The 24,321-nt window shown below is 42.2% G+C and overlaps 1 protein-coding gene across 3 annotated transcripts in view; it reads left to right on the top strand.

The window, feature by feature from the left end:
• Positions 1-24,321, top strand: part of LOC126198799 (BTB/POZ domain-containing protein 2-like) — a 66,981-nt gene that overhangs the window by 19,839 nt on the left and 22,821 nt on the right. For all 3 annotated transcript variants that reach the window (XM_049935370.1, XM_049935368.1, XM_049935369.1), the window contains exon 5: positions 18,741-18,898. In XM_049935370.1, coding sequence (XP_049791327.1) covers positions 18,741-18,898 — 158 coding nt within the window. The remainder of the gene's footprint in view (positions 1-18,740; positions 18,899-24,321) is intronic.

The raw sequence follows: 24,321 nt of genomic DNA, 5'->3' as shown, positions 1-24,321 counted from the left end.
TCGGTTGATAGGACACTTTCTGAGGCATCAAGGGATCACCAATTTAATATTGGAGGAAGCGTGGAGGGTAAAAAGCATAGAGGGAGAGCAAGAGATTAATACACAAATCAGATTAAGAAGGATGTAGGTTGCAGCAGTTACTCGAAGATGATGAAGCTTGCACAGGATAGAGTAGGATGGAGTGATGCATCAGACAAGTCTCTGGATTGAAGACCATAACAACAGCAGCAATGTCAAAACAAGTGTTAAATTTTATCATTTTATTTTTATGCACATAGTTGTGGGTAGTGCACTTCCTTTCGGGAATCTAGGTTGAAAGTAATACTCCACATCACATGTTTCTGCATTTCATAATAATAACTAAATATGTGCCATATGATGAACAGGCAGTAAAAAAAAAAAAATGCATTTCTGTAGTGGTATCATTCATTAATAAAATTACCTTCTACATGTTTTTAGAAATGTTTTCATTCTTTGCTGCTTGTGAGTCTTTTCAATTTCTGGTTGATAGCATCTTCAAGGTCTTATTTATTATGAGTTGGCAGATAGCTAATTAGAATTGAGATTGGTCAGTTGCCTGCCCTGTGGTAGAGTGAACAACGATCTATGACACTGAGCAGATTCTAAAGTCTGGGACACAGTATTTAATTATGAGTAAAAACATTGAGTGAGTGCTGTAAATATGGAGATAAAGTTCAAAAAAGGTTAAAAAAGGATACATTTAATTTTTCAACTTTCATCTTCTGTTTTTCATTCCAGCAAGTAGAGTGCAGTTGTGTATGGTGTCCAGATAAATTTCTTCTGACCATTGAAAGTTCTCGGCTTGTGAAATTTTTAATATTTGTGAATCTTTTTTGCTAGTGTTACATTCTCCAAAATATTCTGATTTATTCCTTTGAAGCTTCACATGGTACACTTCTTTCAAAATATTATCATGGTATTCTATTTAAAGGCCTCTCTCTCTCTCTCTCTCTCTCTCTCTCTCTCTCTCTCTCTCTCTCATTAAGATCCTGTATCCCATGGCATATACATGCTCTTTCTCAACACAGTCTCCATTATGTTACACACAATTGTGCCAACAATCTTGTAACCTCTGTTGACCCTCCTCTAACCAGTTTTTTGGAGTACATCATACCTACCGCAGGACAGCTACTCGCAGTTCCAGGACATCTGCGAAATGTCTGTTCCATATTTTCCTCATAGCCACAATCAGTAGTGACAGTCAGAAAGGGCCAACTCAGGAGAATACGATGAAAGTGGCAGTATGGGGAAACCACTGTTTGCAGTGGCAGCCATTGTTCTCCAACTTGTATGGGGAAAAGCATTATCTTGTTGCAGGAGCACTTCTTTCATCCATTTCCTTGGCAGTTACTTTTGAACTGCACAGTGCAGCCTCCGAAGAGTCTCAACTTACAGCATTCTGTTAACAGTGGTCCCTGTTTCCACCCTTGTTCCAAAAGGCTGTGGCTATGTGTTTTCCTCCTGAAGGTGCTGTACAGAACTACTTCAGCTGATCCTGGCTGTACGCCTAAAGTGCATTCATCGGCCTTTGCTCTCTGGCTCATAGTAGAGGGGCCAAGTCTCATTGCCATTCATGAGTTTGGATATGAAACCTTGTGGATCTTGGTTGCAGTATTGAGGGTCATTGCGTACATCCTTGCATTGTTGTGTTTGTGATGCATTTGGTGATATGGAACACCTTTCTAAGTGTAAGTTTTTAATGCTCTTTCTAACTCTACATCAGTACTCCACAAGCCAGCTGACAGTGTGTGGCGGGGGTACTTCTGATACCACTAAGTGATTCCTCCCTTTCTTGTTCTACTTGCGAAAGGCATGTGGGAAGATTAGTTGTTCATAAGACCCTGTTTTAGCTCTAATATCTCAAATTTTCTCATCAGTCATTTTGTGAGATGTGAGTGGGAGGAAGTAATATGTTGTCCAACTCTTCCCAGAGTTTTGAAATTTCAATAATAAACCCCTCTGCATTGGACAATGCTCTCTTGTAGCGTATGCAACTGGAGTTTGTTGAGCATCTGTGTGCCGACTGACTGATTCTGTGATGTAACGCGCTACTCTTCATTGTATCTTATTTTCTCTCTTCTATCACTCCTACCTGGTATGAGTCCCAGATTGATGAATAACACTCACGAATTGGTCGAACAAGTGCCAGGTAAGCTTTTGTGGGTGAGTTGCATTTCTTGAAGATTCTTCCTATGAGACCCTGTCTTACATTTGCTTTTCTTACTATTTGTTTTACGTGGTCATTCCACTTAAGGTCGCTCTGTATAGTTACTTCTAGATATTTTATGATATATACTGTTTTGAGCGATTTGCCGTCAGTAGTTGTGCAGTAGGGGATTTCTTTTCCTATGTATGCTCAATATGTTACATTTATTTCAATTCAGGGTTAACTGCCAGAATCTGTACAGTTTATCAATCCTCTGTTGGTCATTCTGTAAATTGATGCCGTCCTCTGGCAAAGCTACTTTCTTATAGACAACTGAATCATCTGCAAACAGTCTTAAAGAGCTTCTGACACTTCATGCTAGTTTATTTATGTACATTGTAAACAATAACAGTCCTGTCATAGTTCCTTAGGGTACTCTGGAAATTACCTTTCCATATCTATCTATCTATCTATCTATCTCTCTCTCTCTTTTTCTCTTTCTCTTTTTCATAAAACAGCAGTGCGGGACAGTGTCAAATGCCTTCCCAAAGTCAAGGAACATGGCACCAACCTGAGCATTATTGTCTAAAACATTAAGCATCATATGGAAGAACAGAATGAGCTGAGTTTTTCGTGGTATATTTTTGGAGAATTCATGTTGATTTTTATAGAGGAAATTTTTGTTCTCTAAAAATGTAATAATTCTTGAGCACAAAACTGGTTCCATAATTTTACAGCTGATTTATTTCAATGATATAGGCCTGTAATTATGCGAATCTGTCCTACGACCCTTCTTGATAAAAAGGAATGACCTGTGCTATTTTTTTTTAATCTCTAGGTTCCCTTCATTTCTCCCCTGTTCTATGATAAACTGCTGCAGTAAGAGGAGCATGTCTTTCACATAATCTTTGTAGGATCTTGCAGGTATCTCATCTAACCCTGATGCTTTTCTACTACTGACCGATTGTAGTTGTTTTACTATTCTGTGTTCGGTTATCTCAGCATCTGCCATTTTGAAATTTGTATGATGATTGAAAGGATGGACCATATTACGATCTTCCACGGTGAAACAACTATGGACGATCAAATTCCGTATCCAGTCTTACCTCTGTTATCTTCCATTTTGGTGCCTTTATGGTCACTGAGGAACTCAATAGATGATTTAGAACCATTTACTGGTTTTATGTAAGACCAAAACCCCTTCAAAGTCATTGAACAGATGTCTTGTTGCTCTCCGTATGCTCATTTTCGTGGTGCAGAAAGCTTCTGGCAATCTGGCAAGTCCTGGGTCTGCCTCCAATCTTGTGAACGTGATATGCCTCACCCCCCCCCCCCCCCCCTCCCTCCCTCTGGCGTCCACCCTCCTTCCTCCTGTAAGCTGTTTTGTGGCTATGTGTGTGGTGCACATGGGGTTCTGAGTTGTTGCAACCTCTCTTCTCTCCCAGGCTGCTTACCCATCCCGATGTCCACTGCTTTCCATCCTAGCTCCTCCCTCTCCACCCCCTCTATCTCCCTTGGTGTTTCCCTGTATGACAACCCAGCCATTCCTTTATGCTCTTGTCTTGCTTATTCACTCTCCCTTTTATTTTTTTGTTTTGTCTTTTTCAGGTTTCCCTTGGTGTTTGACCCCCCTGTGGGGCGGTAGGTGGAGTAATTGTTAATGTTCCTATTATTTATTTAATGCTGCTGTTTGCCGTTCTCATCACTGGCTCTCTAACTACAATATTGGCAACCAGAAAGTGATTAGCAAAACGTGAAGCCTGTAATTAGAATTCCTAGTGCCCACTTCATCTGAGAGATACATTTATAGCTACAGCTTATAGCTCTGAGGAATTAGGAGATTGTCTGGGATTCATAATCAAAACCCATTCTCTCTAAAATGTTCACTATATTCTGAAAGTCACAGACCAAAAAGAATCCACACAATCCGACTACCAGAGCAGTTCAGAGTCTAATGCGCTGATGCAACTATAACTGTTCAAATTAAATGTTTTTAAGTGAATGCTCGCCATAATTTGATGATAATGTTCATCAAACGCCATGCTAATAATGGTAGAATGTCTGTCCTGCGGCGGCACGTGAAAATACGACATACACAAACTAAAGATAGATCATTAACATCATCCCAAAATTGACACTTCACTCGCAGACGATTTCATGGTTACGCGTATCTTGAGTAACTTATTACTGCATCTGAGGCTGTTTATATCAACGATACCGACGCAACGCGACTCCCGGCACAGGTGGTGCGCTAATCAGCGTCTGGAGAGAACTGGGGCCTTTCCTTTCTCACGCAGCGTTCTTACATATAAAGCCGCGGTGCGGACGGCTAAGGGAATGCCTGATCAAATCTGCTCTCCCGACTAGCCGCTGGGCTTGTAATGCACCACTTTAAGTTATCGAATAAATCATTGCTTCCTTTGCTGATGGCCGACGAAGCTTTCAATTTAATTGTGCAATCAGCACACAAGTAAGTAATCATAATAAAAGTCTGATATGGCTAAGTCAAATATTTTGGACGAGAGAATTAATTTAATTACACTACACGCAGTAGACGAGCTCTGAACTTGCTCTTTGGAGATACGCTATAGCTATAGTTTTATAGTTATTCTGTTGAAACTTCTCACATTTTTATGATTATAGCGGATCTCCCTTCTACTTAAATTTAAACATCCTAGCTTTATTTATTCGCCTACTTAATCTATCTTGCTTCCTTAATTTCTAAGACAAAAACCAGAAAATCATGAATTTCAACTAAAATTTTAATTTGTGTGTTCCAGAATACTGTTTCTACTAAATTATTATGCAAAAGGAATCTAAATATAAATTTTTAACTTTCTAGCTCTTTTCTGTTGCGCCAATGATTTTCACAGAAAAACATCCAAATTTCGAAAATGGTTAAAGTTATTGAACTGATATCCAACACATATTGATTTTGTATTACTCCTGACATGCTAGAAAAGTTTCAGGTTATTTACTTCATTTTAAAGTATTGTGCAATATTTATGACGTCAGCGCTAGTTACAGCGGACTAGGCTGGCACACAATGGAAAGACTGATGTGAATTTTATAAGACGTGAGTATGCTGCTTCCCTACACCCCCTTTCTAAATTGTTTCTATAGTGTGAGCCACTTGGGGAAGAACTCGCTCCGTAGCATCTCCAGTGTGGATTGCTCCCCCAGCCAGGCAAGTACCACGGTGCCAGGTAGCCCTGGCTGCGACTGGGTGGCACTCATGGGGTGACTCCTGATCATAGTGGGTTGTACCAGGCCAGATGCTCTGCACATGTAGCATTTTGTGGAACTTCTGCCCACTTGTCTCGGACCATCTCACCAGAAAGGAACAGTTCTCTGCCTGGCCCTATTCTTGGTTCCTCTGCCTTCTCATCACTGGCCATCCTCTAGGAGGAAGGCCAGGTCCTCCAGATCGGGGTGAAACCCTTTTCCCCTTACCTGGTTTGTTCCAAGACAGATGGGGAAACTTTCACCACTATTAAACTCCTCTTTTTTTCGAACACACAGAAGATAAGTTTGGTGAAGTAGACTCACTCAGTAAGATGCGATGTGGTTCCCTACTGATTAAATGAGGTTCTGCCAGTCATTCAGCCTCTCTTTGTGGGCACTTAAGGTGGTGGTCATCACTCCTGGTGGTCCTGGTGGTCATCACTCCTCACTAGTCCTTAAATATGATCCTGGTTATTATCTTCCATGCGGATCTCGTCCTTCAGTCTGGTTAGGAACCAAGGACTAACCTGGCACTGCACGACATTCATTTCATCTGGCGAGTCCAGAGGTTCTAAGGACAATTGTGTTGATACTGACACTTTCGTTCTGGCTTTTGAGGGGGATACCATCCAAAAGAAATAGAGTTTATGGTTTACCATTGTGACGTGAAACCCTTTATCCACCTCAATATGCTGTTACCAGCATCTCTGTTTTGGTCACACGTCTTCGCAATATGATGAGGCAATTTTGGGCGCACTCTCCACATGGAGAGCCTCGCACCCCACCATCCAAATGCATGAACTGATCTGACTTTTACTCTCTGGATTGCCTGAGCAATGAAATGGAAAGGAAGGTTCAGAATAGAAAACTCTTGACTGTCCATCTTACTCTGACCCAGTGTCTTTAATGTCACCCTTCTCTTTTGTTGCATCTACATCTACATCTACATCATACTCCGCAAGCCACCTAATGGAGTGTGGCGGAGCGTACTTTCGGTACTGCTATCTGATCCCTTCAACCCTGTTCCACTCGCAAAGAGTGCATGGGAAGAATGATTGTCAGTAAGCCTCTGCATTTTGAGAATTTTCTCCTTGTGGTCAATATGCAAGATGTATGTGGGGGTAAGTAAAATGTTCTCTGACTCCTCCTGGAAATTTCAATAATAAATCTCTCCGTGATGTACAACGCCTCTCTTGTAATTTCTGCCAGTGGAGTTTGTTTAGCATCTCTGTAACACTCTCTCGCCAGCTAAATGATCCCGTGACGAAACACGCCACTCTTCGTTGGATCTTCTCTATCTCCTCTATCAGTCCTATGTGATAGGGATCCCAGATAGATGAACAATACTCAAGAATCTGGTGGGAAAGTGCCTTATAAGTCACTTCTTTCATGGATGATTTACATTTACTTAAGATTCTTATGATGAATCTGAGTGTGGTGTCTGCTTTTCCCACTATCTGTTTTATATGGTCATTCCACTTAAGGTCGCTTTGGATAGTTATGCCTAGATATTTTACAGCAGGTGCTGTCTCCAAGTGTTTGTCTTTTCCTATGTATGCGCAATATGTTACATTTATTTACATTCGGGGTCAACTGCCAGAGTCTGCACCATTCATCAATTCTCTGCAGGTTGTTCTGCAAATTCTTACTATCTTCTGGCATTGCTACTTTGGTATAAACAATTACATCATCTGCGAATAGCCTTAAAGAGCATTTGATGCTTTCTACTAGATCATTTATATATATTGTAAACAGCAGTGGTCCTATCAAACTTCCATGTGGTACTCCGGATATTACCTTTACATCTGTCAATTTAGTTCCATTAAGAGTGACATGTTGAGTTCTATCTGCAAGAAAGTCCTGAATCCAGTCGCAGGTCTGCTCCGATACTCTGTGAGCTCGTATATTTTTTTTTTCATTAAACGGCAATGTGGGACATTGTCAGATGCCTTACTTGAAGTCAAGGAACATGGCAAACCTGAGCACCATTGTCCACTGCACTGTGGATCTAATGGAGCAATATAGCAAGCTGAGTTTCGCGGGATCTCTGTTTGTAGAATCCATGTTGATTTTTATAGAGGAGATGTTCATTTTCCAAGAACGTCCCAATTCTTGAGCATAAAACATGTTCCATAATTCTACAACAGATTGACATCAACGATATAGGTCTATAATTGTGTGGATCTGACTTACGGCCTTTCTTGAAAATGGGAATGACCTGCACTTTTTTCCAGTCGTTAGGTACCATTCGTTGCTCAAGCGATCTATGATAAATTACTGCTAGAAGGGGAGCAAGTTCTTTTGCATAATCTTTATAGAATCTTATAGGTATCTCATCTGGTCCCTGAAGCCTTTCCACTACTAAGAAATTGTAGCTGCTTTTCAATTCTGCATTTGGTTATTTCAATATCTGCCATTTTGATGTTCACATGACAATTGAAAGGAGGGACAGTATTACAATCTTCCGCACTGAAACAACTTCGGAAGACCGAATTCAGTATTTTGGCCTTCTCTCTTTCATTTTGGTGCCAGTGTGTATGCTGAAAGAATGAATAGATGATTTTGACCCACTTACTGATTTTACGTACCCCAATATTTCTTATGGTTTTTACTCAGGTTGGTTGATAATGTCTTACTTTCAAAATCATTGAGCGCGTCTCCCTTACACTCATTTTTGCTTTGTTCAACTTTTGTTTGTCAGCTAGGTTTTTACTTATCTTGAGTCTGAAATGAAGGGCTCTTTGTTTATGTAGCGCTTTTCTAACACTGTTATTAAACCATGGTGGATCTTTCCCATCCCTTAAAACCTTACCCAGAACATACTTGTCAAGGGCATATTGAATGATGCCTTTGAATTTTTTCCACTTGTTCTCCACATCTTGATCCTCATCATTGAATATTTGGTGCTGACTGCTGAGAGATTCTGAAATTTGTATCCTGTCACCCTTGCTGAGCAAATGTATCTTCCTACATTTCTTAACATTCCTTGTAGGACCTGTCATCATAGATGCTGTCACAGCGTTATGATCACTGATACCTTCCTCTACGTTAAGTGATTCAACAAGTTCAGGTCTTTTTGTTGCTTGGAGGTCTAAGACATTACCTCACGAGTTGGTTCTCTATCTATCTGCTCAAGGTAATTTTCGGACAAGACATCCAGAACAATGCCACATGATTCCCTGTTTCTGGCACCAGTTTTGATGGTATATAATACTCCCAATCTATACCTGGCAAGTTGAAGTCACTCCCTATTACAACTACATGGTCAGGAAAATTACTAATGATATTCTGAAAGTTCTGTCTGAAGCACTCTACAACTACAGATCCTAACCCAGGTGGTCTGTGAAAGCATCCGATCACCATTTTTGACCATTCTTTGATACTCAATTTCACCCAGCTTAATTCGCATTTGGAATCTGTGATAATCAATTTCACCCAGATTAATTAACACTTGGAATCCATGATAACCTCACTAGATTTTGTCTAATTTTTTACTGCACCAAACACGCCGCCACCTATGGCGACTAACCTGTCCTTACCATAAACATTCCCATCTGGACTTAGGATTTCGTTGTCTGGCTTCAACCAGCTTTCTGTTCCTAATACTATTTGTGCATTATAACCTTCAGTAAGCGATACTAATTCTGGGGCCTTTTCTTGGATGCTCCTGTGGTTTACTAAAATCATATTCATCTATTTTATCTCTGATCTGCAAGAACCGAGATTCTCTGAGGTCACTGTGGCTGAATTAGTAGGCAAATCATCTCTGCTCCAAGGGAGGAGTCCTCTAACCTAAAAAAGCCCCAAGTGCATGCCACACGTACTCCACTTCCTGCGTGTAGTGCACACCTGACCTGTTAAGGGGAACCGTAAAACTCTGCAGCCGATAGCGGAGATTGAGAAATTCTCATCCAATACAATCGCAGAGCCGCCTGAGCCTCTGGTTTAGAGCTTCCAATCTGGTCCAAACTAGAGGACCGCAATCAACCCTGGGTATGATGCTACAAATAGACAGTTTAGCCTACACCCTATGTGCATTGCTAGTTGCCTTCACCAAATCAGCCAGCTGCCGAAAGGAGCCGAGGATGGCCTCAGAACTCAAGTGGCAGGTGTCATTCCTGCCGACACGTGCAACTACATGCAGCCGGTTGCACCCAGTGTGCTTGATAGCCACCAGCAGGGCCTCCTCCACATCACAGATGAGAGGTTAGAGGACTCCTCCCTTGGAGCAGAGATGATTTGCCTACTAATTCAGCCACAGTGACCTCAGAGAATCTCGGTTCTTGCAGATCAGAGATAAAATAGATGAATATGATTTTAGTAAACTACAGGAGCATCCAAGAAAAGGCCCCAGAATTAGTATCGCTTACTGAAGGTTATAATGCACAAATAGTATTAGGAACAGAAAGCTGGTTGAAGCCAGACAACGAAATCCTAAGTCCAGATGGGAATGTTTATGGTAAGGACAGGTTAGTCGCTATAGGTGGCGGCGTGTTTGGTGCAGTAAAAAATTAGACAAAATCTAGTGAGGTCTATGTGATTGCCGTAAGCTTATTGACACCAGTGCTTACTAATTTAAGTTATATAATACAGCACTGAAGATAGTCACTCAGTGACAGAAAATCGATTTTGCGATAATAAAAATATACGACCAATGCTGTCTCTCTTTTCAAGTACACCCATTATCTGGTCGTAGTGCACAGGACACTATGGAGTCGCCAATCAATAATTGTAGCTCCCAATGACTAGCATACCCACCCTCTGTACTTGTCTGGAATGGCAGGAAAATCGACCGCTGACCCAACAGGAGAGGCATCCCCTGGTGGCTCAGAGTTATCAACAACACTGGGAAGCACCTGTATTTGTTGCTAAGATGTAGGGAGCCAGCCTATCCCCACTTTCACCTTCTGGCCAGTGACACTGTCTGCCACCCACTCTGGAGTGAGGACAGGCCAGTGAGATGTTGTGTATCAGAAGCCGCAGCAACATCTGGGTCACCAGGGGATTCCAGTGACACCAAAGGTGTCACGGGTCTTGTCACTGGCACCCCGATGTCACTGCAACTTCGAGCATTAACTAGAAGCTTGTCAATGGTAGCCAATGCAGCTTCCAGCTGTTTATGGACGGCAGCCAACTCTCCTTGTGAGTGCTTATAACAAGCACAGTCCCTAGCCATATTATACTGTGTATAAAATAGATATAAGGTCTCAAATGGTAAAATAGGTATAAGGTCTCAAATGGTGCTACTGACTTTGAAAATATACCAAAGGAGAATAAAGCAACACTGAAAGTTGATGTGTAGATTTCTCACTGTTGTCTGAGACTGCAAGCTATTAAACAGAAATAAATTTCTCTACATGGAAAATTTAAACTAGGAAGCCGCCCTGCACAAGGATATTCACAGGACTTACACAGAAACAAAAACTATGGTTAATTTTCTAACACAGTAAAATACACACGTACAGGTCACTTCTTTGCAGAAGCACATGAACAAAAACCAAAGACTAAATTAATTTACAGTTTATCACACAAGTGCTGCTGCTGCTCTGCTGCACATCCTCTCGGCTCGGCGGCTGCTGCTACACTGCATCCACATTGTCATCGTCGTCCTGTCTCTTATACCCTATACCCCATACCCCATACCTCTTCCGTTTCCTCCCCCTGAGTGGTTCCCATTCCCTCCCCTCATGGAACTGCTGCTCCTCAGAAGAAACCCTCTTCTCTGACACCTGCCAGGGATTTGTCTCCCTCAAGAAGTCCCCCTCCCTGGTGTCTCCAGAACAATAAGCATATTCCCAGAATGAGATTTTCACTCTGCAGCGGAGTGTGCACTGATATGAAACTTCCTGGCAGATTAAAACTGTGTGCTGGACAGAGACTCGAACTCGGGACCTTTGCCTTTCGCGGGCAAGTGCTCTACCAACTGAGCTACCCAAGCACGACTCACGCCCCGTCCTCACGGCTTTACTTCCGCCAGTAATAAACATATTACTTCTGTGGGTCCGGGAGTAAGAATAGGCCCCAGGTATTCCTGTCTGTCGTAAGAGGTGACTAAAAGGAGTCACACACATTTTGGCCTTTATGTGATGGTCCCCTGTAGGGTTTGAACTCCATTCTTCAAAATTTTTCCAAAGAGCAAGCCAATTGGGGAAGGGCGCCTTACATGATGCATCATGTCCATTGTGCCTCAAGATCTATAGCCCGCTTTCTCATCGTCACATTGCAGTCCCTTCATTCTCCATCTCTTGGGCGAGCACACCTTCCTGGGTGCATTTTCCACCATGCACTCTGCAGTGTTGCTTTATGCGCCGACGATGCACCTGAATCCAGCATGATAGCCAGTCCGTTTTAGTGGGGCCACCATGTACCCTGTTGGTTGTAGCCCTCTGACAACACAGGGAGTGCTCTGCTGATGCCTGCGCCGTTAACTCCCCAAGTATGCCAAGGAGTAGATGCCTGTCACCGTAGGACATCGGGACTCCTGGCAATGGCCATCCTGCCAGGTGGCCTTTGCTGCAACTGGGTGGCACCCATGGGGAGGTCCCCTGGTCAGAGTGGGTGGCATCAGGGTGGATGATGCGCAATGAAGCGTACCACATCATCACTTGCTGGTGATCAAACACCAGCAGTCTCTAAGCATTCTAAGACTCAGTACAATGCAAGAAAGTACGACCCTAAATCATTCCCTTCCCAGGTCACACCAATGGGAGGAACGCCAGGCTAAGCATGGCAGCGAACCTTATTCACCGCGGTACCTCATATGTATGAGAAATGATGGGGACTCTTTTGTTTCGATGAAGCCACAGTTTTTTGTAGACCATGTAGATGACAAGTTGGGGGGGGGGGGGGTAGAGGTCTTGTCCAATATGTGGTCAGGGCCAGTCTTTGATAAAAACAGCATCCTCTGCCCAATCACGGGCGTTACTTGCTTGTGACAAGCTGGGGGATGTTTACGTTACCATCATGCCCCATAAGAGCTTTAATATGGTCCAGGGTATTATACTCCACAGGGACCTTCTTTTGCATTCTGACAGTGAGCTGTGCATAAACTTAGAGTGACAAGGCATTTTCATTTTGTCCGGCGCATCCATCGGGGTCCGATGGGTTGCTACCAGTGCCTTCATCCTGGCCTTCGAGGGTGACACATTGCCCGAGAAGGTCAAGGTGATGGTCTACCACTGTGATGTAAAGCCATGTATCCTCTCCCTATGCGGTGCTTTAAGTGCTGGCCATATGTCTTCCCGCAGTACTCCCAGCGTCACTTGTCGAGATTGTGGTTGTCCGTCACATCCCAATAGTCCATGTGCCCCACCTCCATGTGTCAACTGCTGAGAGCATCATTCCCCTTGCTTGCCAGCCTGCAGGATTTTACAGCGCAAAAGGAAAATCATGGAATACAAGACCCTGGACCGACTGACATACACTGATGCTAAAAGGGAATTTGAGCATCTACATTCTGTGGCTGTGACCTCCTCTTACACCGCCACTACGAGAACAGTTGTAGCCCCATCTGTTCTGCAAATTCTCATCGACTCTCCAAGCCAGAGGACTACACCTGCCCACTTGATGGTCTGGGAGACTTCCCTCCCTGTTGCTCCCACACCACCTACCTCGGGAGCTGCACTGATTGGTCAACTCCCTAAACCTTTCATACCTTTGGGAGATTTTAACACTCATAAAGCCTTGTTGGGTGGCACTGTGCTTAGTGGCAGAGGCAGATGTGTCAAAAATTTACTGTCACAACTCGATCTCTGCCTCTTAAATACAGGTACCCCCACAAATTTCAGTGTGGCATATGGCACATATTTGTCCATTAATCTCTCTGTTTGCAGTCTTGGCCTTCTCCCATCTGTCTGCTGGAGAGCACATGACAACCTGTGTGGTAGTGATCACTTCCCCATCTTGCTGTCACTGCCCTGGCGTCAGGCCCATGGGCGCCTGCCCAGATGGGTTTTAAACGAGGCGGACTGGGAAACTATCACCTCTGCTGTCACCATTGAATCTCTGGCACCTGGTAACATCGATGTGATGCTTGAGCAGGTGACTACAACTATCATTTCTGTGTCAGAAAACATGATCCCTTGGTCTGTAGGGTGCCCACGGCGAAAGGCAGTCCCTTGGTCGACGCCCGTAGTCGCTGAAGCAATTAAGGAGCATTGACAAGCTCTACAGCGACATGAGCGGCACCCTTCCCTGGAACACCTCATAGCTTCTAAACAGCTCTGTGCCCGCGTTCACCACCTTTCAAACGATGGAAGCAGGAGTGTTGGTAGAGATATGTCGTGGCCATTGGGTGCCGTACATCACCTTCCCAAGTCTTGGCAATGATAAAACATGTTTTCGGTTACCAGACCCCAAACAGGTGTTCCCGGTGATCACATAAATGGCGTGTTATCTACCGACGAAAACACGATTGCTGAGCACTTTGCTGAGCACTATGCTCGAGCCTCTGCATCGGAGAATTACCTCCCAGCCTTTTGCACTCTCAAACGGTGGCTGGAAGGGAAAGTGAAGTCATTCATTACATGCCCCATTTACAGAGTGGGAGCTCCTCATTGCCCCGACACTTTGCCCCAGCACATTGCCCCGACACAGCTCCTGGGCCAGATCGGATCCTCAGTCAGATGATTAAACATCTCTCATCTGACTATAAGTGAGATCTCCTTGCCATCTTCAACCGAATCTGGTGCGATGGCATCTTTCCATCACAGTGGTGGGAGATCACCATTATTCCGGTGCTCAGACCTGGTAAAAACCCGCCTGATGGATAGCTATTGGCCCGTCAGCCTCACCAACATTCTTTGTAAGCTGCTGGAACATATGATGTGTTGGCGGTTGGTTTGGGTCGTCAAGTCACATGGCCTACTGGCTCCATGTCAGGGCGGCTTCCGCCAGGGTTGCTCTACCACTAATAATCTTGTGTCCCTCAAGTCTGCCATCCGTACAGCCTTTTCCAGATGCCAACACCTGGTTGCCATCTTGTTTTATTTATGAAAAGTGTATGACACGACCTGGCGACATCGTATCCTTGCCACATTATACGAGTGGGGTCTCTGAGGCCCGCTCCCGATTTTTATCCAAAATTTCCTGTTGCTTCATACTTTCAGTGTCCAAGTTGGTGCCTCCCATAGGTCCATCCAAATCCAGGAGAACTGAGTCCTACAGGGCTCTGTATTGAGTGTCTCTTAGTGGCCATTAACGGTCTTGCAGCAGCTGTAGGGCCATCTGTCTCACCTTCTCTGTATGCGGATGACTTCTGCATTTCTTACTGCTCCTCCAGTACTGGTGTTGCTGAGCGGCACCTGCGGGGAGACATTCACAAGGTGGAGTCATGGGTTCTAGCCCACAGCTTCCAGTTTTCAGCCGTGAAGTCATGTGTCATGCACTTCTGTCAGCGACGTACCGTTCATCCAGAACCAGAACTTCATCTTAATGATGATCCACTCACTGTAGTGGTATCGATTCTTAGGACTGGTTTTTGGTGCCCGGTTGACTTGGCTATCTTACCTTCGTCAGCTTAAGTGAGAGTGCTGGCAGCACCTCAGTGCCCTCCGCTGCCTGAGCAACACCAACTGGGGTGCAGATTGCTCTATGCTGCCGCAGCTCTACAGAGCTCTTGTTCAATCCCGCCTTGACTATGGGAGTGTGGTTTATGGTTCGGTGGCACCCTCGGCGTTGCGTTTACTCGACCCAGTGCACCACTGTGGCGTTTGCCTAATGACAGGTTCTTTTAGAACGAGTCCAGTGACCAGTGTCCTGGTGGAGGCCGGAGTCCCTCCATTGAAGGTTAGGCGTGCACAACTGCTTGCCAGTTAGGTTGCACACATTCATAACTCTCCTGCGCATCCGAATTACCATCTCCTTTTCCCACCCACGGCAGCCCGTCTCCCGCATCGGAGGCCCAGCTCAGGGCTAATGATTGCAGTTTGCGTGCGATCCCTACTGTCTGGACTGAAGTCCTTCCCTTTACCCCCTATACTTGAGGTCCATTCACGTACACCTCCATGGTGTACACCTAGGCCGCGGCTTCGCCTGGACGATTCACGTGGCCCTAAGGACTCAGTTAGCCCTGCGACTCTCCACTGTCACTTCCTCTCGATTCTCGACATGTACCGGGGCCATGAAGTGGTTTACACTGATGGCTTGATGGCCGATGGTCACATTGGCTTTGCTTATGTTTATGGAGGACATGTAGAACGGCACTCCTTGCCCGATGACTGCAGTGTTTTCACTGCAGTGCTGGCGGGCATATTTCCTGCTCTTGAGCACATCCACTCATGCCCAGGTGAGCCATTTCTCCTGTGTACTGACTTCTTTAGCTATCGACCAGTGCTCCCCTTGTCATCCCTTGTCATCCTTTGGTAACGACCATCCAGGAGTCCATCAATGCCCTGGAACGGTCCAGTTGTTCAGTGGTGTTTGTTTGGACCCCAGGTCACGTTGGAATCCCAGGCAACAAACTCGCTGACAGGCCGGCCAAACAGGCTACGCGGAAACTGCTTCTGGAGATGGGCATCTCTGAACCTGACCTGCGTTCTGACTTACACCGTAGGGTTTTTCGGTTTTGGGAGACGGAATGGCATAACAGTACACACAACAAACTGCGCGTCATTAAGGAGACTACGAATGTGTGGAAGTCTTCCATGCGAGCCTCTTGCAGGGAATCAGTGGTCCTCTGCCGGCTCCACATTGGGAGTGACCCACGGTTACCTCCTGCGCCGTGAAGACCCGCCTCAGTGTCGGTGCAGCGCTCGGGTGACAGTGGCCCGTGTTCTCGTGCACTGTCCCATGTTGACTGCCCAGCAACAGAATCTTGGGTTACCGGGCTCGTTGCCACTAATTTTATCTGACAACACCTCATTGGCTGATTTAGTTTTATGTTTTATTCGTGAGGGTAGGTTTTATCATTTGATCTAAGTTTTAGCGCATGTCCTTTGTCCCTGTGTGCCTTCCAACCTAGTGCTTTTAGGGTGGAGTTTTCAATGTGTTGCAGAGTGGCTGGCTTCTCCTTTTTATTCTCATGGCCAGCCATGGGCATCTGCTTTGTTGTTTTACTCTCTTCATCCCATTTCTTGCGTTTGTGTGGTTTTCTTGTCCCCCATTTGTCCATTTACATGTTTGTTGCCCTTCATTGTTCTTGTGAGTTTTCCTTTCATTCCGTTTTGTGTTGTCAGCCTCGTTTGTTTCTTTCTCACACTTGAGGCATTGTTTTATTTGGAACAAGGGACTGATGACCTCGTAGTTTGGTCCCCCCCCCCCCCCCCCTCCCCCTTTTAATTCAACCAACCAACCCGTTACTTCCGAGTCAGAATGGGAATCTTTCTCTGTGGGTCTCAAGGCCACTCGTTCTGTTTCAGGTCCGGATATTGCTGCAAGTTAATTCTTCTAGCCCCTCAAAGGAGGAGAAGAAGGAGATGCGTAAGGCACGGGTGAAGTCCCCCCCCCCCCCCCCACACCCCCCATCCCCCTTTGACATTCCAGAGGATATTGTCCCCTCCATCTCAATCAGGGTCCGATCTTACACTCAAGGAGGTCACTCCATCCTTACTGGTGATGGACAGTGACTCAGCACAATGATCGATTTCGGCCCATTTGACATCCACCCACATCTTGTACTACCCTCCTCCAGTGGAATTGTAATGGTTACTGAAATGTCCAAACATAAGAGGGACAAAGGTTAGGAGACATGGAAGGGCAGACCCAGGTTGAGCACATCATTTTTCCTTAAGAAGTTACAAATTAGTTTCAAAATATGCCAACGGTCAGAATAAGAATTCAAACCACAGTCTTCTCTTGAACCTGATATATAATAATGAACAGAAAGTTTCTCTTTCATAAGCAGTCTTTTAAAACAAGACAAATATCAATTAAAATGACAAGCTTCACTTACACAGGCAAATTTAAAAGGGAGAAACAATAATAGAAATAACTACTGTTTATCACAATAAGCAGGCGCAAGCCACCCTTACCCCTGCAGAGGCCACTCTTAAAACTCGGTAGACAACAAGTTAAAGTAACCCAAAATTTTAAATGGCTGTAAGGCCCTTAAATAAAGCCCACACAAGTATAACAATGGAATTAAGTAAAGGTTCCTAAATTAAATTACACAACAACCAGGAACAAGAATCAGTCCTCCAATAACGAAGGCGAATTTAAGTTTGGTAATCTTCCAAAGAGTTAAAAGAAGTGTGCAGTAAGTGAATTAACGATGGAATTTAAACATTTGAAAACTTAAGTACAGTAAATGTTTTTAAACTCAAGCAGAGAAAATAGATTTGTAGGTTTGTTACAATAGCTCACAAGACAGGGCAAGCCTGAAAAGCCAGTTACTTAAAACCACCCATCAAATAGAATATCTGGAAAAGCGGCAGCTGTGTTGAAGACAACACATTTCCTGAGTGAGCGAATTGTTGCAGCAGTGAAAGCTGGTGCCACCACTGAGGACTGGAGTCATAAGCTTTGAAGATGCAGTTGTGTCATCCGTCGCCCCCCCCCCCCCTTCCCACCCTCCCAAAAGACAGCCACCTGCTGGAAAGGTGACACTCACCCTGTTCTTTGATTACCAGTACCCATTGCATATTGATTTCAGGGAACCTGTTTCTCCTTACTGGGGAACAGGGATATGTAAAGCTGGTATAATCATTGTGTACAAGTAAGATGAAATATCTGGGAAAACTGTGACAAGTGGTGCTGGTGCTTCATGATAATGCATGTCCCCATACCACAAATTTCATAATGCAGAAGTTACACTAACTCGACTAGGAGACACTCGAGCACTTGCCCTAAATTCCTGATCTCTCCCCATGTGATTATCGTGCCTTCAGGCCATTACAAAAGGCCTTGAAAGCTCAATAATTCCTGTTAGACAAGGATGTGCAGCAGGCAGTTACGGACTTCTTCATCCAGAAGGATACAGCGTTACAGCAAATGGGTATCTTCAACCTGGGGCATTGGTAGGATTATTGCCTCAGTGCTCATGGTGATTTTCCTGCTTGGCGTAATGATCCTATAGTGTAAAGACTTCAAATAGAAACTTTCTGATCACCCCTTATACTATTTGGCATTATTGATATTTTGGCTTCCAATTCTCGAGGCAAAACCTAAATGCTCTCATTTGCTTGTTCTTTGATATAATGATGGTAACAGGTTGCAAATGATATGGTACAGCTTGTACTGTTTACTTTCATGCATTTGAATCTCATGTCTCAGTGTGTACATCTTCAGTGTTTGTAATTCCAGGAAACAGTGTATTCAACATTTATTGAAGATGAAAAGTATGATTAGGTTAATAGACCATATTAACATAGTTTTCTGTGAAGTGTGTGATTTTGATCACTGTTTTTCTCAGGTGGTATCACTATTCCTTTATTTTACGCTTAACCCAAAACCAGCAGTTGGATTCCTTGAAGCACCTCGCTGCTGCATGACAGGCAAGGAGCAGGTAGTCAATCGTTTCCAGGTGGTTGAGAGTCGATGGGGCTACAGTGGCACAAGTGACCGCATCAGGTGAGTCAAAGATTAATTAAGGTCACATTATTATTGATACACTTTGTTATATTGAGAAAGCCTACATATAGTTTATAATGACATTTTTTTGTATATTATTATATAATTGTTTGGACCAGTATTCAGCACACACTTATCAGACCAGCAGAAGATACCTAAAAATAGTATGTAATACATGTTGTAGGATATATGCTATGAGAATTGGAGTGTGTTTATAATGTTATGTTAGATGCTGTAGTACTTACATATATCTTGCTTTTAATTCTTCGCATTAGTTTTTGCTGATCGTCTATGAATATTATACAGTTTCTACCACATTATCATGTGAGCTTAAATGAGCCTCGTTGTACTTTATATCAGTTAGATATTTTGTTGTTGAAGGTAACAATTCTTGTGTACTTTATCTTTGTTTTGGTTATGTATGTGATCTGTGTTTTGCCCATTGCTAACAAATATATAAAAATATAGGTAGTGTAAAATTAAATTGTATAAAGTCTGTTTAGTTTTTTTTAAAAGATTGCTTCATTATTGGATGAAGATATTTGTAAATTTTTGATAAAATGTTTAGTTTTTAGGTCTGTTTGTTCATTTAGATTACCACTTGGATATTTTTTCATGTGAGTAAAAATTACTGTCTGCTGATTTATTGTGTGTGTGTGTGTGTGTGTGTGTGTGTGTGTGTGTGTGTGTGTGTGTGTGTGTGTTTTTCCTGGTTATATGTTGCCTGCTTTTGTATTTTATTGTTTATTTTTACTGTATTTGCATCATACCTATTCTTCTATGAAATTCATTTTGTAGTGTTCAGTTCTTCTGTGTGTATTCGTAGGTGTTAAGTTCAGTCTGTGTAGTATCTATCTGAAACTGGCCTCCTTATGAGTTATGGGCTGACTGGATTGGTCATTATCCATAACTTATGACTTACGAATGTTGGTGCTTGTGATTCCTAGAAATCATAAAGTCATGTTTGGGGTTTCTCTCATATATGGTGAGATCCAAGAAATTTAGTTTTTCATCTGTTTGTGTTTTAATAGTTAACTGTATTTATGGTTGGATAGTGTTATGTCCTCATGAACTTCTTTAATTCGAAACTGTGATTCATCTGTTAGACAAATTATATCATCTGCATATGTGTACCAATATTTTATTTTGTATTGCTTTGGTTTAACTATTTTGTCGAAGATTTGATTTTCTATGTGATTGATGGAAATGTCAGCTAAGAGGCCACTGATTAGGCATCCCATAGGTAGTCCTTCTTGAGAGTAAAACTTCTTGCTGAATGTGAAGTAGTTTTGCTCTATGATGAGCTTCAGTATGGCTGATATTTCTTGTATGTTTGTTGCAGGTATGTTTCCTTGTAGTTGCAGATTTCTATGATGTTGATGGTTTCTCCTGTTGGAATGTGTGTGTACATGGTAATTATGTCAAATGAAATTAATGTTGCTGTGTTTGGTATTTTTTCATTTCTTATTTTTTTCTGTTAAGTCATTTGAGTTCTTTAGGCATCTGTTTTCAATGTGTTTGCATATTGTTTGTAGCAACGTGTCTGTTTGCCTAAGTAGTATATTGGTGCTGCATTGGGAACGTTTATTATTGGGCATAATGGTATATCTGGTTTGTGAATTTTAGGCAATGATTTTAGAGTGGGAGCCTTGGGATGTTTCTGTATCATTCTTTTAATCTCTGTGTCTTTGAAAATTGTTTCTGTTTTTCAAAGTTTTTGGTAAATTTATTTGGTGTTGCTTTGTTGGGTCACTTGTTAATTCTGTGATGTTGTTGCTTTGGATGAATTCTAATGTTTTGTCAGTGTATTCCTTTTCTTTTAAAATAAAATTTAATTACCCTTGACAGATTTTGTGGTAATGGCGTTTTCCTGTATTAATTTTTTTCTGTAGGTTTCTTGTCATTGCAGTTTCTGTTACGGTGATTATGTTCTCTTTGTGTTTTATTTCCTCAGCGACTAGTTCTTTTGTTACATTTGCATTTAATTCAGGTGTGTTCAGTCATTGTTGCTTTATGATGTGTTCAGTTTCTGTTATGAGATTCTGTGTTGTTCTGTGGGACCATTGTGTTTGTTATGTTTGGGATCCTTTTCAGTCAGACTGCTTTCTTGTTCAGAGAAATTTATCTGTTAGATTAATCACTCTTTTGTGAAAAGTGTGTTTGTTATATTGATGTTGTGATTGACGAGCAATTGTGTGAATTATAATTTTGGTGTTTCTTTTGCGGGATTATTTGTTTTCTTTCTATTACAGTATCTGTGTACGTTCTAAACCTGAGCATTAATTCATCAAAACTGGTGTATACTTTATATGAGTTGCTAGCTCCTATAAGCAATATATATAGTTCGGAATACAGAGACCGGACTTATTGCTTTATCCATATGATTTCAGCTTTATGTCTTGTCTGTTGTGCTGCAGATGGCATGTTGTTTACAGTTGTGATTACATAACTGGGTATTACTTTTAGGCCAAACATACTTTGTTGAATGTTATATCAACCCATTGGCTACTACAGACACGCTGTCTGCATTCCATGCTGAGTGTAGCTTTGTTGTGGCTGTTTTGCTTGCCACCATAGTGAAATGTGGTGAGAGATGGCATCCCGGCTCTTATGAAATACTTATCACCCAATATTAAGAAAACTGTTTGCTGAAAAAATTGATTTTTGTACATCTTACACTCTGATTACTTTGCTCAGTAAAGGACTGAATTTCTTTTTGTTATTCTTCTTAGTTACTGTATTCCATCAAATTAAGTAAAACATTACATGCTATTTTAAAGAGTTTACAGAGGTAAAAACACATTCCTTAAACTTTGCTTTGTTGCTTTTACCACATACATTGCAGCATGTAAATAAGATATCTAAATTTTATTTAAAATTCAGAGCAGAACAATATCTCATTTTGTTCTCCAGTTGTTGACTTTTATATCCAATGAACAGTCGTGCACAAGAAATCCATTACCATCCCTGCAGGTCAGGAACTATGTGTCATATTTCATTCACCGTTGGAGATATTGAAATGAATATTTTTGCAACTGATAGCATGCAAAGAGGGACATATGTTGTGTGATAAATATTTGAATCTTATTATTCACCAAGATATGGATGTAAGTCATCCACAGCATTGAGTGGACAGTGGCTCAGGGTGCTTATCACAGTCAGTTGCGCTGTAGGAAATCCCAAACGGCACGCATATACACTTCCACAGCACCTGGGGAATGCCAGAGCAGGATACGCATATACATCCACAGCAGCGAAAGGGTTAAGCATAGTTTTCTGAAATTTGATTGATATATTATGGAATTTGTTGAAGAGCTGCGAAGAAAGGACCTCGCTTGGCATAGAAATAATCATCTTATGACTGCTGCAGTTCTTACTTCTGTGCTAGCTAAGAAAAAATGGAGAGGAATTCTGCTTAATGAAAGACACAGTTTTGTAGTTTTGTTTTCGCCCAAATATGTTTCAGCACTTTTTGCACTATCATCAGTGAGTTTATTAGTTTACTTTCTTCGTTGTCACATGCTAACCTCTAAGGAAACTTTTGGTTCAAAATATTTATATTGATGAAATGAGCAATTGTTGACAAATATCTTACATTCATTTGCATACAGCACAGAAATGGGACATATATCACTGAGTTGAGGCATTCTGCATTGTTTATTTGTGATATGTGTAAAGGTACTAGTTTCATAATAGATTTGGAAATCAAGTGGATGTATACATTTATATAGATGCCTGACATGGTTGGTTGTTTGTGCTGGTAGCTTTAAATCTTCTACACAATCTACGGCTTGTCATCTACAAACAGCTAAGTTGTTTGTAACTGTATCTACAATTGTAGCTTTTTTGAAAATGTTGAAGGTATGTGCTGAATTTTCTTTACGTGTTTCTAGATCTAGAAAATTTATTTTGTTGCTCTCCTCGTGTTCTATTGAGAACGTGATTTGGAGTGTAGGTAACTGAATTACAAACTGAATGTGTATCTTTCTTGTTTAGTTCCACTTTTTGTGACTAGTGTTATCAACATACCTTCAATAGTACTGTATATTATTGTGCCTTTCTGCGTGCCCGTTCAAGATAGCATTTTCAATTTTGTCAAGGAATATATTTGCTAGAATGCCAGCAAGACAGTTTCCGATTGCAAGGCCTTTGTCTTGTCTGTTGCATTCATTGGCTGGTAAAAATAAAATCAACTAAGTTTAAGTAGTGAGATAAATTCATCTACCTTGGCCCTGCCACCAAATTCATCTAGCTTGGCCCTGCCACAAAAGTTTTCTTCAGTATTGTGAATAGTTTCATTGACTGGGACATGGATTGTTTGGTAATGTCTAGGGAAAATAATTTAGAATTTTCTGTGATTTTATGTCTTTTATTTGATGAATAAAGTCTGTTGAACTTTTGATTGTTTATTGTTTGTTACAAACATAATTTTGTATACGAAATAAAGGAATGGGAAATGGTGGTTGGGAAACAGTGACTTCCAGTCGCACAGGGAATTTTGGAAATGCATTGATGAAAGTTGAAAATTTGTGCCAGACTGGCATTCAAACCTAGGTTTACCCTTTCTCATGAGCAGATGACTTAACCACTTCAGCCATCTGAACACGGCCCATGACCGACCCAAATTTCCAACTTACCGCATGCTGCAAAATGGCATCACTTGTCCATTAACCCCCTACTCATAAATTATTCACTCCCATAGTGGTTCAGATGATATTAGTGCATGCACACTGAAGCAAATGTCATGGAGCCATCACAGGAGGGAGAGAGAGATGAGAGAGAGAGAGAGAGAGAGAGAGAGAGACTTGGTCAGTATGTCTTTTTTTTTTTTTTTTTTTTGTCTCTTTTTTTTATTTGTGCTCATAATTTAGGAGTGAACCCATCACTGTTACACACCATTGCTTAACAGTTTTGTTGAATAGGGTGCCAGTCTTGTTTGAAGCTTTTTAAATAAGTGCTGAAATCTGTCTATTGGTGTCTCTTGTCAGTACATTTCATTTTGATCTTACTAAAAGTATGACAGCATTTCCTTTGTCTGCTTGTAGAAGCATTGTTCTTTTTTGTTTTCTCATTAATAGCATTTATGGTTTCAGTTTCACTGGTCCGAGGGCTGTTACTGTATTCTAGAATGAGCTTTCCACTTTGCAGTAGAGTGTGCACTGACATGAAACTTCCTGGAAGATCGAGACTTGGACTTAGAATCTTTGCCTTTCGCAGGCAAGTGCACTACTGATTGAGCTACCCAAGCGCAACTTTCGACCCGTCCTCACAGCTATACTTCCATCAGTACCTCATCTCTTACCTTCTAAACTTCACAGAAGCTCTTGTGCTGAAACTGAAAGACCAGCACACCTAGAAGAAAGGTTATTGCACAGACATGGCTTAGCCACAGCATGGGGGATGTTTCCAGAATGAGATTTTCA

This window comes from Schistocerca nitens, chromosome 8 (assembly GCF_023898315.1).
Source record: "Schistocerca nitens isolate TAMUIC-IGC-003100 chromosome 8, iqSchNite1.1, whole genome shotgun sequence".
NCBI lineage: Eukaryota > Metazoa > Arthropoda > Insecta > Orthoptera > Acrididae > Schistocerca > Schistocerca nitens.
This window is presented reverse-complemented; position numbering and strand designations above follow the sequence as displayed.